We start from the raw sequence: 19166 nt of genomic DNA on the forward strand, positions 1-19166 counted from the left end.
TCTCACGTTTGGCAAAGTGATGCATATATCCATTCCTGAAATGATACACATCTCCAAAGCATCCCAAAAAAACAACAACATTTAAACAATTTGTCAACTATGTGTTGCTTTTCCTCACTAGAAACAAATGCTCACGAAATAAACTTGTAGCATGATGGAAACTCTAAAAATAGCAGCTGAAATATAACAATAATCCTGTAAAAATTCATTAATCCAAGAATGGGTACGATAACACCTTCCAGTCTTAATTAAAGCTCTGCTCTCTGAAATGGTGCGTCACAGAGGTGAGTGCTTTAGGGCCATTTATCTTATTTACAGAAGACTGGCAATGGATTCTGGGATTTAATGATTAACCAAGAAGGATATCATCTCTTTGAAATCTGGAAATCTTGCAGCTCGTCTATAGACCCAATCAGAGCCATCCTTAATGTTACTCTTGCCTTTCGTTTACATCCATTATTTTGGGACTTGTTTTGCTGGTTTCCCCTGTAACAGTGAGGAGAAGATTCTGCTGGCCTTGTATTATAGGCAGAGTTTAAAACGCATTATCTGAAGCATGGAAATAACAGGAAAATTGTGAAATGGACAAATAAACACAAAGACTGGACAACGAAAGCATTAATCTAAAAGTTTAAGTGTTGAGTTGTTGTGGGACAGTTTGACTGTGATATCTGTATAAGTGTTGAAATTTTGTGACAACGTGCCTCGTATAGCAACCTTGCTTCAATTAAACAGATTATCATTGGATTTTCAAAGTAAAACATTTAGACAACAATTACGAAACAATACATAAATCAGAAACAAATGTAAAAGGTAGGATACAAATGAGGTGTAACTTTACAGCTTATTTTTATTTTAGCATTACTGAGATACTATTATAGTTTTTATTAAAATTTTGAATTAGTTTTTTTTTTACATTTTGCAATTTCATTTTAATTTTAGTTAAAGTTTTAGTAAATTTGTAAAGTTAAGTAATTTTTGTCATTTGGATTACTTTTTAATGTTGCCACAAAACATATATATATATATATATATATATATATATATATATATATATATATATCACTTTATTTGTGATGCAAAGCTGAATTTTCAGCTTCATTACTCCAGTCTTCAATGTCACATTATTCTTCAGAAATCATTCTAATATAAAGATTTAAACAGTTGTGCTGCTTAATATTTTTTATAATCTGTGATACTTTTTTCAGGATTCTTTGATGAATAGAAAGTTTTTTAAAAACAGCATTTATTTAAAATAGAAAACGTTTGTAAGTTTGGAGTAGGCAATTTTTTTTATCTTTCTTTTTTTTAAAAGAAATTTATACTTTTATTCAGAAAGGATATATGTTTAATTGATTAAACATTAGTAAATAATAAGCCTAGTAAATATTTCTATTTTAAATAAATGCTGTTTCATAAATAAATACTTATGTTCATCAAATAAATCCTGAAAAATGTATCACAGGTTTAAAAAAAATTGCACAAACTGTTTCCAACATTGATAATAACTGAGTATAAATCTGCATATTTGAATTATTTCGGAAGTATCATGTGACATTGAAGACTAGAGTAGTGGCTGAAGAAAATTAAGCTTTGCAGTAAATTAAAATAGAAAACCATCATTTTAAATGATAATAATATTTCACAATAGTACCGCTTTTTCTGTATTTCTGAAAAACCCTACTAGATTAATTTTTAATATTATTTTTTTTAATTTATTTTGCTTTTATTGCGTTAACTTGTTCACACAAGAGTAGCAATGAAACTAGCTTGAAAAAAAACATTTGTTTAACTGGACATGAATCCAAATCCAAATAGTTATGAAGATCCAGACAACCTATCTGAGTGACAACTAGCCCCGATGTGTCGATGTCCTCTAAAATGTATTTTGAATGTGTAGGCGCTTCCTGATTGGCCCACGAGTTTACAGCTTAGCGTTGCTCTTACAGCACGTGCCAAGCCCGCGTATTCTGCAGAAAACATGACGCGCGAGAAGGTAAGAGAAGTTTGTCAGACACTAATGTAAAAACAACTACTCAATTTATAAATGCTACAGACAAAATAACCACTTTGTCTGTAGATAATGCTTAATGTATTCGGTATTCATTAAAAAAACACCGTAGAAAACTACTTATCAACTCAAATACACATGAAGTCGAAAATCTGTCATGTCGACAGATTCGACAGTTGTGTCATTCAGAAAATACTGCTTAAACGATTCATAAAAGATTAACTGCCGTTCTGTTTATGGATAAAGTTTTTGTATTAAAATGTAAATCATAGAATCATCAAGTGTTAACGTTACTTGCATGATCGTGCAACTCTGATAGCCTATAATATAAATCACGTTACAATCTAATATGACTCTATTGCAGGTATTTTGGTCCATGTATTAACGTCATGATTTGTATTAACGCTATTTTATTAGTGTGTTGACCCCCATCAACCCAAGCTATGGCTGACGAGCTCAGTACTTGAACATTTACCAGGACTGCATGGTTAGATTGGATTCATATGCCTTCGAGTCAAATGGAAAGGTAAGGCTTTGACTGAATAACCCAAGGTTGCCAGGTCTGCATAACAAAGCTCGCCCTATTGCAAATCAAAATAACTATCCAAATCACGTCCAAAACTTACCCAAACTTCTATCTAAGTTAGCTCTCTAACCCCCAGACTAGAAATGAGAGTTTAAAGGGATAGTTCACCCAAAAATGTAAATTCTGTCAGTAACGTTAATTACTCTCGCTCATGTTGTTCAACCCCGTAAGACCTTCGTTCATCTTCAGAACACAAATTAAGATATTTTTGATTAAAGGGGTCATATAATGGTACATGCACTTTTACAAGTTGATTGTACTGCAATGTGTGTTGGCAGTGCCTGTACACAACCATCATATAATGATAAAAATCCATCCAGTGTTTTTGTTTTAATCTCCTTCCTTATATGTATTCCCCTGTCTCAAATCGAGCCGTCACATGGTGCGTGACGCCCCTCCCACGGTTGTTGATTGACAGCAGTGTTTCAACACAGCCCCGCCCTGTGAGCGAACTCTCATCGTAGTCCGTAATTGCTGATACACTGGAGCAGAATGGCGTCTAAAGCCCCGTTCACACCGCCAGTGACAAAGTCGCTGTATGTCGCTAGGCTCTGTACTGTGAAGTCGCTTGTGGGCGTTCGTAGTGCTGTCGCTCTAATGTTATTGGTAGACTGCACATCTGGCCATATCTATACAAAATACCATCACAAGTTATATATAATTTTAATTTGACTAGGAATTAGGCTAAAAAGAAACAGTATGCTGTTGGGAGAGTGTTTTTATATTACCACAGCAGTGTTCAGTGGATTAAATAATTTACTACATTAACGATCGATCAATCAACAGTCAAATAAACAGTGTTCCAACCAATCACTGACAGGGGCGGAGCAGCCATGCACGAGCGCAAAACCTCACAACACCCGCCCCTGTCAGTGATTGGTTGTAACAATTTATTTTGGTTTTGAGTGGTGGTCGTACCCATTTGTTTTTGTGTGCAGATCTCAGAGCCTAGGCTGCCTACAGAGACGCGGTTTTTGGACGGCATGCTTATGGGGCGGCAGCTAGCGGATCGTTAGGAAAGATTAGACATTTATTTTTGGGCCTGAAATCACTGATACAACCTTTAAAAGGTATTAAATTTAATTCCATGATTCCTGTATATACCCTGACACTAAAGATGTGTCCTCAGAGACTCCCGCTGCCATTCTTTCGCCAAAATATACCATCAACTGTTGTCAAGGCAACACTCCACGTGCGCTGTGTCACGACCCAAAGAACAGAGGGGCGGAGTCAGCAAGCTCCTTATCATTTAAAGGCATATGCACTGAAACGGCGTGCTGAAAACAGAGCTGTTTTTGACCATGTAAAATTAGTGTTTTCTTAAAATACTAATGAGAATTTTTAATAAAAGCATATCACAAAGTTTTCATTTAGACCCTAAAGATTCATATTAACTTGTACAAAAATGGCATTATATGACCCCTTTAAATCTGAGAGCTGGATCACTCCTCCATAGGCTTCTAAGGGATTGAAACTTGTTCCCCGAAAAGTTATTAAAGACATCGTTAAAATAGTCCAAGTGACTACAGTGGCTCAATCTTACGTTTATCAAGCGACGAGAATACTTTTTGTAGTAAAGAGTAGTTTAAAACCACAATTAACACTCTGGTTTCTACAACTTTCACTTTGGAGCAAAAATCTGCCTTTAAACTTGAAAGAAATAAAGATCTGACATTTATTGTGATAATTAATTTTTGGCCATATCGCCCAGGCCTAAACCCTGACTAGGGCTGGGTATCGTAACAAAATTTTTGATACCGATACCTTGACTTCGATACCGGTTCCTGAACGATACTTTTTTCGAAACCAATTTTATCAATATAACATTACCTAAAAAAAAAACTTTTATTTTTTCAGTTTGTTGACTTTTTTACACTCATATTTTGAGTCTGTAAAAAAGCACCAATGCTAAAGTTTTCTATGTTTCCTAATCATTTAACAACATGTATTCTTTACTTCAATGAGCTCATTGTTTCTGCCTTAACTTAATGCATTGTTTAACAATGAAAATGAATTGAAATGCATTACACACAGTCACCACTGATAACAGATCACTCTAAATTGTAATTTAGACACATGCATTTTCTGTAAAGCTCCTTTGAAACGATATGTATTGTGAAAAATGCTATACAAATAAATGTGAATTGAATTAAATATAGGCTACAGGGGTGCAGGATATATGCCTCGCGCTCAGCACACATGAAGCTTGCGCAAAGCACTGGCAAAAGTAGCCTAATGATTATGGATGTGTCGGGAAACGATAGCAAGGAGATATTTTAATTGTTTATTAATGAATAAGTGTTTACTAAACGTGTTGGCTGCAAAGATGATTATTGCGAATTTACGATGCTGACTCGTCATCCCTGCAGTAGTGAACGCGCCCGCGCCTATATGGATTAGGTAATCAAACTATTTATTTCTAATTGTTTCGTTTAAAAGTAGACATATTTTGAACATATATAGAACTATTTCTCATGTCTGTGTATCCTATACGCTCCCCCATTGGAATGGGTCAAACCACTTATTACGTTTTGTTTTGTAGAAAGCCTTTCTTAAAAGTGAATTTCGTTTTGTATAAATTGTATCTTCATTTTAATCAATGTTTCATCAACAAATTGCCTGGATTACTAAATAAGAAGCAAACACAATATAATCAGGACACGAAGGCGCCGGCGCATGAACTAGAGCGCGTCTCATAGATGAACTGAAACTCAGCGTATAAGATACTTGACCTGAGCAGTATATCTATAGAAAGCTTGAAATGTCTACTTTTAAACAAAACAATTCATAACAAACAGAAATGGGCTGCTCTCTGCTTATAGGCTAATTCGCATGAAATGTGCCTTTCTCTCTATAGGCGCGTTCACTACTGCGAACGAAGATGGGGAGTTAGCATCGTCAACTTTATCTTTGCAGCCGACACTGACAGAAAACACTAGTTTATTAATAAACAAATCAAATGTTTAATGCATAAACATTACTTTTGCCGGGTTTTTTTGTGGCAAGCTTTATGCGTGCGTTGAGATGCGGAATAGGCAATATATAACGAAAACGTTCATTATGGTTTAGCATTGTCTCCCATATATATAAGTAATTAAATCAATATAAAGTGAAGTGAAAGTGAAAGTGAAAGTGGCACGTGATGGCCAAGTATGCTAACCCATACTTGGAATTTGACCTCTGCATTTAACCCATCCAAGTAAGTGCACACACATTAGGAGCAGAGTAGTGAGTAGTGAACACACACACACACACTGCAAACGTGGATACACACACCCGGAGCAGCGGGCAGCCTTGAGTGGCGCCCGGGGAGCGATTGGGGGTTAGGTGCCTTGCTCAAGGACACCTCAGTCATATTCCTGCCGGTACTGGAATCGAACCAGCAACCTTTGGGTCACCAGTCCAACTCTGTTACCATTAGGCCATGACTGCCCTCAAAAAAGTATGTGACAGTCAACACGATGTAATTCTCCATGATAAGTATGTGATTAGACTAATGGCTAAATTAACTACTACTAGTTGACTAGAAAAAAAACAAGTCATGCACGGGCAGCCCTACTTATTTCACATTATCTAACCAGCCGCGCGTCACTGCGGGCGTTCTGAGCGAGCGGCGCGTAAATGGTAAATGGACTGCATTTATGTAGCGCTTTCACAGACCCAATGGCCACCAAAGCACTTTACATATTTGCCTCTCATTCACCCATTCACTCATTCATTCATACACCGACGGCGGTGTCAGCCATGCAAGGGGCCATCCAGCTCGTCGGGAGCAGCTGGGGTTAGAACACCTCGACACTTGGTCAGGGGGAACCGGGGATCGAACCACCAACCTTTCGGTTTGTAGACAACCTACATGAACCACTGAGCCACTGCCTCCCCGCGTAGTCTTCAGAAATGCGCTCTCCGGTCTGGAGGAAATATCACCTACATATCACGAAATATCATGTGTGTCGTCTTCTGTTGTCTGAGAGTTGATTGACAGCTTTTAGATGTAATATTGGCATCGCCACCCTCTGGTTACATGAACGTGTCACCGCATCAGAACCGAAAACATGGGGATTTTTTATAGACCACAATCACACAACCTATTCGATATTCTATAATAAAATCAGCTAATGGAATATTCGAAAATCGTGACTAGTAACCGCTGAATATTCTATCTCATGATGAAAAAGTAGGGACGATTGTAGACGAAAATGAAGAGAGATTTTATCTTAGTTTTTATTTTATGCAAAACATTTTAGTCTTGTCTTTTTTCGTCAACAATAATGCATGTTAATTTAGTTTTAGTCAGCGTTCTTGGACATTGGTGCAGTCTCGTCATCGTCTCGTCTTAGTCATGGAAAAAAAGGTCGTTGACGAACATATTTTGTCTCGTCTCGTCTGACGAAATTAACACTATTCGGTTACGACAGTCAACACGATGTAATTCTCCATGATGATTCAATGTTACTATTATTATACTTGATCTGTAGATAAAGTTCTATGGTTTCGTATAAAATGACTTGATCTTGCTGGACTGTATTGCTGTACCTTAATCATGTTACTTTCTACCGGGAGTCTGTTACATCGCAACACTAGAGAACACTGTAATTTTTCTTTACGCGCACAGTAACTGAAATTTAAAACTGTTAAAAGAAAAGGCTGAATAATAGATACTTGCATAGATAGATACTGTATAATACACTACGCATCGATATGTTTTTCCTTAGTGCTTTGAACTAGGTCTGTAGTACTCGAGTCCGTTTTTCTATGGTCTCGGACTTGTCTCGGTCTCGGCCACTGGTCTTGCCAAATATAGCTTTTGGTCTCGACCGAGTCCAGGTGTCTTTATTATGGTAAATGGACTGCATTTATATAGCACTTTCACAGACCCAATGAGCATCAAAGCTCTTTACATATTGCCTCACATTCACCCATTCACTCACTCATACACCGACGGCGGTGTCAGTCTTGCTCATGGACACCTCGACACTTGGTCAGGGGGAACCGGGGATAGAACCACCAACCTTCCGGTTTGTAGACAACCTACATGAGCCACTGCCGCCCCTAATTATGTTCCCAGTAAGCACACATAAAAGCCGTTTATTTGCTCTGGTGTGAGCTGCGGTTGCGCCAGAACCAGCCAGTCATCGAGATAATATCTGGATTTGGAAGTATGTGTCTTTCAGATCCACAGTGAAGTATCACTGGTATCACCGTATGTCATCATTCTGTTTTCTTTAGATTAGAAGTAGAGATGCACCAATTACAATTTTCTAGGCCGATTCCGATTTTTCATTGAGTTTGACCTGCTGATACTGATTTTAGCCGATTCCGATTTCATATTTTCTAACCGCTTTACAGAACACACAAATATTTATTTTCTATCTTTTCTTTAATAGAACATTTTGCATAGAACTATATACTCATGGTGTGGGAAATTCACACACATCTAAAGTGCAGTGTTATGGAAGAACCGTTTCCTTCTTTTCACATCTAATATGCAACTAAAAAAATTTGATATATTTAGCAAACTAAACATTTGTATGAAAACAGGTAAAGACTCGGCGCTGCTCTCGCGCTGCTCCTGCTCGTGATTTGAATGCACTCAGTGAATAACATGCACGCCGAAAAAAAAACGCTCTGCTCACGCTTGTGGTGTGAAACGGCCGTAATTCACGAGGTTTCCTACATGTGCATTCCGTGTGCACGTGATGCTGATGTTGCGCGATGTTAATCATGCGGTGCCCGAGTGCATTTGACCGGTATAAAATCTGAATATGTCAGACTGACCGGCCGATCGGTGATCACGTGAAAATCGGCCAATTCCGATCACCAGCCGATCAATCGGTGCATTTCTTATTAGAAGATTATATGATATCAAGGGGAATGTCTAGCCTATACTTAAAAATCCTGGGTGTTGTGCTTTTAGATCAACAAATAATAACCCAAAATGATTGTCTTGATAATGTCATGCATAAGACTTTTTTTTTTCCTGTCCGGGACTCGGTCTTGACTCGGACTCGAACCTTTTTGGACTTGGTCTCGACTAGTCCTGGTCTTGGACTTGTCTTGGACTCGACAAAGGTGGTCTTGACTACAGCCCTACTTTGAACTTTTCAATGTGGACTCGAAGAGCTGCGTGCTGTGACTAGCTTCAAGCGCATCATTCTGCGCTCGGGATCCGCATAAGCACTTTGTGCCGCACTGTATTTGAGCCTTTCATATAATACTTTTGCGCAATGAAAGATTAGTAATAGCCTTTCTTGTTCTGTCCTATCTATCATATTTTGCTGCCTCATTAAAAAGCTGCGCTATACATTTGTATAATGTCTTAATTTTATAGTATAGCCTACATTTTTTATCTTTTTTATTTTTTGTCTTGTTTTTCATGAATGTATTTTACAACAATACAAAGAGCAATATGTAACGTTTTACCAGATTTAGTACTACACGTATTGTCTCTTATTTGTTCCCCTCTAAATAATGTTTTTTTTTTCACTAAATGTTCAGATTTTATAAAATTATTGTGCACTCCTGATTTTCGAGTAAATTTTACTGCTGAATTATCCACTAATCTAGCTTATAATAGCATTATTGTCATATATTATGATCATATATTTTTATATCTTTATAATGAAGTTGTCTGTATTAAGTAGATTGTGTTTAACACACAATAGAGTGATTATCAGTTCAACAGAGCTACAGAAAAAAACGGCGCTGGTATCGGATCGGTATCGGTCGATACTAGGGATGGGCATTCGATTAAATTTTCTTAGTCGATCGTCGGGAGAATTAACGATCGACTATCGATTAATCATTAATATTTTTTTATTCAAATTCATTATTTATTTAACTTTTTATAAATTAAAAAGGCAATGAAAATACAAAAATACAGCGTGTTTTTCCTCGATTAGATCTTTATTACAAGATGATCAACTTGTGGCAGTAAAACTGGACGTTCGTTTAGGCTAAACTTGAAGATATATATGCGCTGCGGTGCTCGAAAGCAACGGAACCTGCAGCTGCGAGTTGGCTTTCTTAAACAGAGACCCTTGTTTGTTCCAAAATAATAATAAAAAATCACGTTAAACAATAACTTAACCAAAAACATAATAATACTTAGATCTGACAGGTTTTGTCAAAATGTAACTCAAAACTATCCAAGAACGAAGTCGAGAAAGAGGGTGAGAGAGATTACTGTAACAATCAATTAGGCTAGGCTACTTAACAAAGCCTCATAAAAAATAACTAGTAACTCACATACAACTTCTACACCAGTCTACTGATTTTTGTTGAGAAAGATAAGCATGTTGATGACATGATCTGGGGTCAGACGCGACCGCAACTTGACCGTCAAGCCTCGTTTACACTTTCGCCTGGCTCTGCAGCGCGAGTCTCCGCAGACTGCGCGCGCACCTCCCCAAACAGACGAGGCGTGTATACTCGACGCGCTCGCCTGTGAAATACCGAATACCGCAATGACGTCATTTTTGCCGCGCTAACCTTCGCGCTCGTGCGGACGCCTCGAGTGTAAACAAGGCTTCAGTCCAGCCGCTGAAAACACCTGCTCTGAGGAGACTGACGTTGCCGGGATGCACAGGTACCTCCGCGCTAACTTGACCAGCCCGGGGAACACGTTCACTTTCCACTCACACTATACGCAGCAGCATTAGTTTAATGATAATCGATAACAAATTAACGTGATCGACGAAATTCTTAATGATCAATAATCGATCGTCGATTAAACATGCCCATCCCTAGTCGATACTCAGAATTTTGATATCGGATCGGTTCTGAAAGAATGGGTATTGGTGCATCCCTATCAGATATTCAAAGACTTGTTTAAATTATATAAATGCGTATTTGCTGAATACAGACGTAGATGAGAAAGATTTGGTGATGGCACAGTGGATAAGACACATCCCTTTGCTGTGAGAGACCCGGGTTCGAATCCACTGTGAGACACCAATGTGTCCCTGAGCAAGACACTTAACCCCTAGTTGCTCCAGAGGCGTGCGACCTCTGACATATATAGCAATTGTAAGTCGCTTTGGATAAAAACGTCAGCTAAATGTAAAGATTTGTAACCATTTATTTATTTATTTTTTTAGGGCAAAAGAGGAGACAAAGCTCCCCGCTCCATGTGTTTTGTGGCCGGTGGAGCTGAAGCTGACTCACATTGACTGTAGTCCTGAGGAGACACTGATACACTTTCAGGGCCAGTATATGACTATCTGTGAACTGGACTACAACATTCTTCAAGTTGAAATTCAAAATGCTGTGAAATTAAAAGTTTCTGTTCAAGTTGGAGAAGTTTGCCTGGTAGAAGATGCAGCGTCTGGTCGCTGGTACAGAGGAAGAGTCCAAAACATACAGAACAATTTATTCCACATGTTTTTGCTAGACCATGGAGATGTGTTGATTGTTGGGTCCAGCCATTTGTCCTCTATATCTGACACACTCCTAATGCTCCCACCAAAGATTGTCTGCGGTTTCTTTGCCAACATACTGCCAGTCCAGAACCGATGGGACAAGTTGACAGAGAATTATTTCTCTTCCTTGATAGGCAGCCAGATCAAAGGATACATCCACGCCCGTCTTCCATACCATGTCCTCATTCTTGAAGTCCCGGACATTAATCGTGACTTGTTAAAAATTGGGCTTGGGAGACATGTGGACACTAGTACATTTTTGCTACTGGTTGAGATTCTTATTGGGGAACCAGTTCTACAAAACAATGAATCTGTCCCTGATCTCTTGATTGAAAAACAAATAGGGCAAGAATGTTGTCTCAAATCCTCAAGCCTGCTTGGCTTTGAAGAAATTCTGTCACTTAATGGCCCAAAGCTGAAAGTTGGTCAAAAAGTAAGAGTTGTTGTAGCTGCAGCCGTGAATCCTGGATTATTTTACTGCCGACTGTCATCCATGGACAAGGACATTCAAGAAATGTCAGACAAATTAGCACGTGCATGTGAATCAGGCATTGGTTACCCAAGCAAAAAACCACTTGAAAATCTTGGCTTGCTCTGTGCAATCAAAGGGAAAGATGGAAAATGGCACAGAGGTTTTGTGCAATGTCTCCCCCTCAACTCCCAGGTCCAAGTTGTGTTTGTCGACAGTGGCTATTCTGAATCTGTGAAAGTTGAAAACATCTTGCAGCTACCATCAGAATTCATCTCAACACCGATCATGGCATTCCCATGTTCACTTTCATGCTTGGAAGAACCAGATGAAACCATCAAAAACCAACAATTAGTGGCTCTGAAAACCGGGTTGCTGGGGAAAGCTTTAGAGGTTGCAATCGATGACTTTTGCAAAGATCAGAACTTCTACTTGGTCACATTGAGCACGGCTGAGAAACACTCAGAGGAGCAAGCCAAAGTAAAACTTCTTGGAAAAGTTTTTGACAGCAAGTCCAACTTTCCCCACAATGTCCTTTCAAAGATGTATGCTACAGAAACGAAAGCGGTCCAGACTTCTGATTCAGTTTCTAGTCAATCGATACCTGATGGTTCTATTTTTGAGGGCTATGTAGTGCATGTCCTGAGTCCAAAACATTTCTGGATAAGGACCAAAGAACAAAATCCTAAGTTTGAAAACATGACGAAAGAAATGACCGATTATTTCACCAAACTACAGTTGAAAGAGGAGGTTTTTGAAGACCCAGTGCCTGGTGCACTTTGCTGTGCCATGTATGAAAAAGACATGCATTACTACAGGGCCATTGTAGTAGATACTTTGGAAAATGGAGCTGAGGTGTTTTTCATTGACTTTGGAAACACTGAAAAGGTGCCAAACATATTAATTAAGAAGCTTCCCCCAAAGTTTGCCATTCATCCAGAATTTGCACTGAAATGTGCTTTAGCGCATGTGGCTCCATTTGATGACATCTGGACAACCACAGCATCCAACTTCTTCAGGCAAGTCACATCAAACAAAACCTTGGTGGTTCATGCCATTCACAGAAAAAATGCGAAATATGTTGTTGATCTTTTTGAAAGAGGTGTTGAAATTAGCTATAGCATTGCAAACATTATGGTAACAGCAAAAATGGCCCTCGATTGGAGATACAACCCGGCATTAGCATCTGTTAAAGCGGGAAAGCCATGTAAAGACAACGGAAATGCTCTAAGCCAGAAAAAAAATAGAAAGGACCTTCGTGTGGTCCCCTTTTGCAAAGTCTCCTCTTATATGTCCAATACATATCAGTTGAATCCAGAGTGTGAACAACAGAATGACCTTGAAAGACGTACTCCATATGTGATGCCAAAACTGAAGGTCGTTTCTGCTGAGGCTTTCAAACCGATGCATTTCAAGCCTGGATCTGAAGTGAGTGTCAGTTACTTACACATAAATTCTCCATCTGATTTTTGGTGCCAAAATGAGAGCACAAAAGTTGATCTGGACAAATTGATGAAAGAGATGCAGGCTTTTTATCAGACGCACACAGTTGCACTTGAAACACCAGCAGGATGTTGTGCAGTAAAGTCTCCACAGGATAAACGATGGCATAGAGCATGCATATTAGGAAAAAACAATGAGGAACTCCGCTTGATCCTGGTCGACTTAGGCATAATTCTCCAGGAAAGGATGCAAAACATCCAAGCTCTTGCACCGCAGTTCTTTGAACTTCATGAACAAGCATTTAGATGTAGTCTGAACTTGATTGAACCTGTTGGAGGAAGTTCTTGGAGTTCAGAAGCATGCAGTTTGTTCAAGGATTTTGTGTCTGAGGGTTCACCCAGTATATGCAGAGTTCATTCCCAGCTCTATGAGCAAGGAAAAGGTCTCCTTTATGTGGTCACCATTCATACACCTCATCAACAGGCTACCACGTATCTTTTAGAGAAAGGTGTTGCGGTGGAAATGCAATCTCCAAAGCAGCTAATTTCATCATTGTACCCTCGTTCCTTCATTTACTCATCTTTCAACTTGAGATCTGGAAGCAAAGAACTGGTGCATGTTACTCAAGTTTGCAGTCCTTGGGAAATCTATTTTCAGCTCGACAGGAATACAGAGATCCTTGATACGCTGATGGAGAGAGTTGCTGAAGAAAGCCAGCTCTTGACTACGACATCTGACGACTGCAGCAGTAATGTTTGCCTGGCCAAATATTTCTGTGACGGCCAGTGGTACAGGGCTCTGACACACCCCGTCCAGTCTCATCAACATGTGAGTGTGTTCTTTGTTGATTACGGTGATAAGCAAATTTCTGAGAAGACAAATGTTATACCAATTCCCAAAACAGCGATTGATTTATTGATGACACCAATGCAGGCTCTGAGATGCAGCCTTTTGAATGTTCCAGAGGGGGAACATTTGCCAGAAGTCAACATGTGGCTCGAGACTGACATCCTCAACAAATCCTTCCAGGCCAAGTTTATGTCAAGGGACAAAAACGGACATTTTTTTTGTGATCTTTATGATGGAAATATGCACATCAATGAAAAAGTCCGAGAGCTCACGGCAACTTGCAGTGTGGCAGAACGGAATCTGACTGTCAGTAAACCTGCTTTAGATTCCCACAGAGAAGAAGTGGAAGTCTGCATTTTAAACAGGAAAGTGAACACCAAAGAGAGGGGATGTGGTAAAACCAAACCGGGTGATAAGAAAACTTCAAAACCCATAAAACATCCCAAAACGCAACATAAAGCAGCAATAAAAGAGAAACTACAGGGCGCTACCTCTTCTCTTAAAGTAGTGCCATCACATAAGAACTTGCCAAAACTATGTGATCTTCCTGCTGCCAAAATGAAACCAGGTTTTTGCGGCGTGGGCTTCATCTCTCATTGCAGTTCTGTTGGAAGCTTCTTTATCCAGATGGAAGACGATGAAACAAACATCCTTCAAATGGGTGAAGAACTAAACAGCACTGTCTTCAAGGATAACATGAAAAATGTGGCAACCGAAGTAAAAGTAGGAGACCTTGTTGCCGCCGAGTTTGAAGAAGACTTGGCTTTGTACAGAGCTGTTGTCACCAACGTTTCAAACTGTGGCCGCTTAGCAGTTGAGTTTATTGATTATGGCAACCCTGCAACTGTCGACAGAAAAAATGTTCACATGCTAACCAATACTTTTCTGTCTCAGCCCAGATTGAGCACTCTGTGCACACTTGCAAAACCTTACTCTTTTGAAAACGACGACTCTTTTATCAAGGAAGCAGTTGGCAAGCCTTTAATGGTAGAATTAATTCGAAAGCTTGAAAATTCATGGGAAGTGAGCATTAAGATTGAGGATGGCCACATGCAGGGAAACTCAAAGTATGATGGTGATCAGAGCAAAGATGTAGTCTTGTCTAGCCAAGACAAAGTGTCCCAGAGTGAAACCCAAACCGATCATCACGCCCACAAGGCTAAAGCAGTTAAAACCTTTAAGTTATGCACACAACAACGCAAATGTGAACTCAAAAAGAATCATGCAGAAGTGAGAACCTACCAGCTAAAGACAAAGTCAAACACACAACACAAATGTGAACTTGGAAACATTCAGACAGTTCAGACAAAGCCGATTAAGAAAGCAGGCTTTTACTTCCCGACAAATGTCTTTTGGAATAGAAAGTACAAGAAAAGGCAAAATAACTTAAAGCCTAAGGACGTGGCTCTTGCAAAACTCTCATGTGACACGAGCATATCAGTGACTAAAACTTCAAGAAAGTTGCAAGAAAATGTTTCTACATTTAATGCAATTGATCATGAAACCTCTAAGTCACCTGATGGCGTTGCTCTGCAGGATGTGGGAGATATCGAGGAAGGGGAAAGTACTGATGGGTCGCTTGTTGTTGATGACCATCCTCCCTTCCCAGACGCTTCTTCAGAGGTCCGTCTGGATCGACCACAGACCCTATTCCAGGCCCCTGTCCAAATTAACTTTGAATATAAAGGATTTGCAGCTGCAGTCACAACCCCATCTGAATTTTACATCATTCTTGAAGACCTGCTTTTGATTGTAGATACTGTCTCTGCCATTCTTGAGAACGTTCCCGAAGTTGTGGTGCCATTACCGGAGGTTGGTTTAGTTCCTGGTGCGAGCTGTTTGGTGAAATCAGCGGAGAAGAGAAAATGGTGCCGGGCCGAGATCGTGCAGTGCGATTCCACTTCTGTGCTCATAAACTTGGTTGACTATGGGCAGTATTCAGTTTTGTCCTTACACGATGTCTGCCAGCTTAAAAAGCTTCCAGAGGAGCTCGGTAGATTACCTAAAGTCACCTATCATTGTTTACTGAGAGGAGTGAAACCCAACGGCCAGGACTGGTCTGATGATGCCATTGTTTTCTTCCAGAACTGTATGTGTCATGAGAACCTACAGATCCGTTTCAGACAGCCTGTTTCTGAGACACAATGGGAGGTTGACATTATCACGGGAAAGCGAAATCTCGCGAAAGAGTTAGTAGATGCTGATCATGCCATGTATATCGATAATATGCTTGGAATCAGGTTTCAGCAAGAGCAAGGAGCCAATAGAGAGTCTAAACAACAAGACGTCTCCAGCACTGTGAATGTTTTATCCATGATAACTGAGCACACATGCAAAGCCACATGTTCTTTTTCAAATGAGTCCATGTTTGATCAAGAGTCCCCTCAAGAATCTGTTGTGGAGCAGGACTCTTCATACGCTTTGAACAGCAGTGGGGATCATCTTGGACCTGCGGAGAGGGCGATGCTTAGTCCACCATCAGGTATCAAACAATGTGAGTGAGTGAGAATCAAAACTTTGATTTATTGTTCTAATTTAACTGTCTTTTCTGCTACTACCAGTCGTTTGGACACACCTACGTATTCTTAATTAGGGGTTAAATATTCGTGGTAACTTTTGGTTGGTTACAGTGTTTTTAATGTTTTATTTTGGTGGGTGGGTGGTATATATAGTTCTATATAGAGAGCCTAAGCCCCGCCCCTCCGCTTCCGGCTCATGGGACCTTATTTCGGGAAAAATATGTATGGTAGTCAATGGCGAGAGACAACTTATCTTTTTATTCCGTCCGAACTGTGCCCTGAATTACACATATGAAGTTTGTCAATTTAAAAGATAATTATGAAAGTCAAGAAAGTCACAGTTTGTCATAAAACAGAAGAGTAACATTTAGTTTTATGTGAAAATCGCTCCATGAACTACATCTCTCGTCTCGCACTATGTACGTCACCGAGCTCGTGTGTGTGCAGTCTGGTACAAAACACACAGGATGACGGCGTAACATTACGATTATAACGTTAGACTATAAAAAACATGACAGACGTTAGCTTCAGTAAAGTTAGCTTCATTCATTGAGAGAAAAGGTATGACGTCACCTTGGGTTTGTAGTCTTTGTAATTACGTATTTTCACAGTCTTATACCTCAACAGTTTTACATCAAACTGCGGCTTTCTTGACTTTAAAATGTATCTTTTAAATTGACAAAAATCATATGTGTTATTCAGGGCTCAATACAAACGGGATCCAAATATTTGTTGTCTCTCGCCATTGACTACCATACAATATTTTTCCGAAATAAGGTCACATGGTCCACCGGAAGGGGAGGGGCTTATGCTCTCTATAATGTTACAGAATAGGATTATAGAGTAGAAAGTCTATTTTTCTACAAGATCTATTTTTCTTTGTCAGAAGTCTGGAAACATTACATTGTTTACATGTTTTTGAAAGAAGCCTCTTATGTTCACCAAGGCTGCATTTGTTTTGTCAAAAACACAGTAAAAACAATAACTTTGTAAATTTGTATTATTTGAAATAATTGTTTTCTATTTGAATACATTTAAAAAATGTTATTTATTCCTGTCATGCAAAGCTGAATTTTCAGCATCATTACTCCAGTCTTCAGTGTCACATGATCCTTCAGAAATCACTATAATATGATGACTTGCTGCTCAAGAAACATTTATGATTATTATCAATGATGAAGGTTTTTGTTGCTTAATATTTTTGTGGAAACAATGATACCATTCAAACATTTGTGGTCAGATTTTTAAAAAAAGAGGGAAATTAAGCATTAAATTGCTCAAACGTGACAGTGAAGACTTTTCTGAAGGATCATGTGACACCGAAGAGTAATGATGCTGAAAATTCAGCTTTGATCACAGGAATAAATTACATTTGAAAATGTATTCAAATAGAAAACAGTTATTTTAATTTGTAATGATATTTTGCAGTATTGATTCAATTAATGTAGCCTTGGTGAACATAAGACACTTCTTGAGAAAACATTAAAAAAATTCTTTTGACAGCTACTATTTTTTGTTTTGTTTTCTTTTACTAATTGATTATTTCAAATATTTTTTGTAAATATTATCTTTTATTTCATATTGTCTTTAAAAATAATATATCTGTTTTATTTTGGCCATTATCCATCCTTCTCTACAAAAAGACAATTAGGTTGTAGTTGTGCAATGCTTGGACATAAACTAAGCTCAGTAGCACACCTGTAAAGTTTGGTGATAGTGCCTCCTACTGGCCATTGTTGGTAATAAAAAATCTCTAGGTACCTGTGGTCACATGGGTTAAAAATATTCAGGAAATAATATAAGGAAATATCCTCTGAAATTAAATCTAACACTTTAGATTAAAGTATTATAATATAAATTCAGTAAAGTGTGACCACTGTCCTGACTTTTAACGGGTAGAGTTTTCTAATGACCTATAAATAACTTTTTCCATTCTTCTTCTTCTTTAATTTCTTAGGTGCACTGATGTGAGAAGGCTCATGTAAGTATCACAAATTTTGATTGATTCTCTGAATGTTTAGTATATAGATAAACTTAATTTTCCCATTGTTTTATTTCAGAACCGAGAAGCTAGCGGGTTACGCTCTGCATTGAATCAAAGATTATCCAGTTTTGGATTGGCTGGTTTTTTTGCTTATTATTATTTTTTGACCACCTACTTATAATGTTCTTTAATTATTTTGTAAAAATAGAGCATTTTGCTTTGAGGTTGTATTGTTCAAACATTAGTCATAGTAAGATCTTAAAATAACAAAACATTTTAACCATGCAACTATTTGTCACACAATTTTTGATTAAAGAATCTAGTTTTAGAATTAGACTGAATTTCCAGCTTTTCAGCAGATCTTGTGTATCCATAAATGGACACATGTAACTGATGAAATATACCATCAGTTTGATTGCTATGATGGCTTTAAGATTTGAACAGAAAAAGTTTTTTGTTGTTATTAAAGGATTGATATTTGACCTGTTTGATTTAGCTTTGTAAAACATTGTTTTTGTGTGTGTGTGTGTGTGAAGATGTTAATACTTCCAGTTCTGTTGAAACACAATAAAAACATAATGTGGGTTAAAAAGTTTGTTGTCAGAAGTGGGATTCGAACCCACGCCTCCAGAGGAGACTGCGACCTGAACGCAGCGCCTTAGACCGCTCGGCCATCCTGACTGTTAGTACATGGTTATTACACGGTTATTACACGGTTATAATTATTACAGTCAATCCATACATACAATTAATGGTTATTTTGATTGCATGTACACATCACTGGATTTAAAAATGTTTTATCGTTCTCTGTGGAATATGGTGTAGTTAGCTAAACAGGACACACATTTGTTTTGTAATGACTCATTGGCGAATATTGGATGGCAC

At 38.5% G+C, this 19166-nt stretch overlaps 1 protein-coding gene and 1 non-coding gene across 2 annotated transcripts; one reads left to right on the forward strand and one right to left on the reverse strand.

The window, feature by feature from the left end:
- Positions 1-1929: 1929 nt before the first annotated feature.
- On the forward strand, positions 1930-18927 carry LOC143746154 (tudor domain-containing protein 15-like). The gene is made up of 5 exons (XM_077237915.1): positions 1930-1996; positions 2429-2537; positions 10697-16272; positions 18255-18278; positions 18358-18927. The coding sequence occupies exons 2-4, from the start codon at positions 2515-2517 to the stop codon at positions 18266-18268; spliced, it is 5613 nt and encodes a 1870-aa protein (XP_077094030.1). The 5' UTR covers positions 1930-1996; positions 2429-2514; the 3' UTR covers positions 18269-18278; positions 18358-18927.
- Positions 18880-18962, reverse strand: trnal-cag (transfer RNA leucine (anticodon CAG)). The gene has a single exon. It is a non-coding gene; the product is annotated as a tRNA-Leu (tRNA).
- Between the last annotated feature and the right edge of the window lie 204 nt (positions 18963-19166).

Source organism: Siphateles boraxobius, unplaced genomic scaffold (assembly GCF_051911475.1).
Source record: "Siphateles boraxobius isolate OS27281-9 unplaced genomic scaffold, OSU_SipBor_1 211, whole genome shotgun sequence".
In the NCBI taxonomy this organism is placed as follows: Eukaryota; Metazoa; Chordata; class Actinopteri; order Cypriniformes; family Leuciscidae; genus Siphateles; species Siphateles boraxobius.

What these genes read in the sequence shown, in the direction of transcription:
- LOC143746154 (XM_077237915.1), top strand. Translation starts at nt 2,515, where the DNA reads ATGCCTTCGAGTCAAATGGAAAG. An exon ending in CCTTCGAGTCAAATGGAAAG is followed by an intron (nt 2,538 to 10,696) that starts GTAAGGCTTTGA and finishes TTATTTTTTTAG; the next exon opens with GGCAAAAGAGGAGACAAAGC.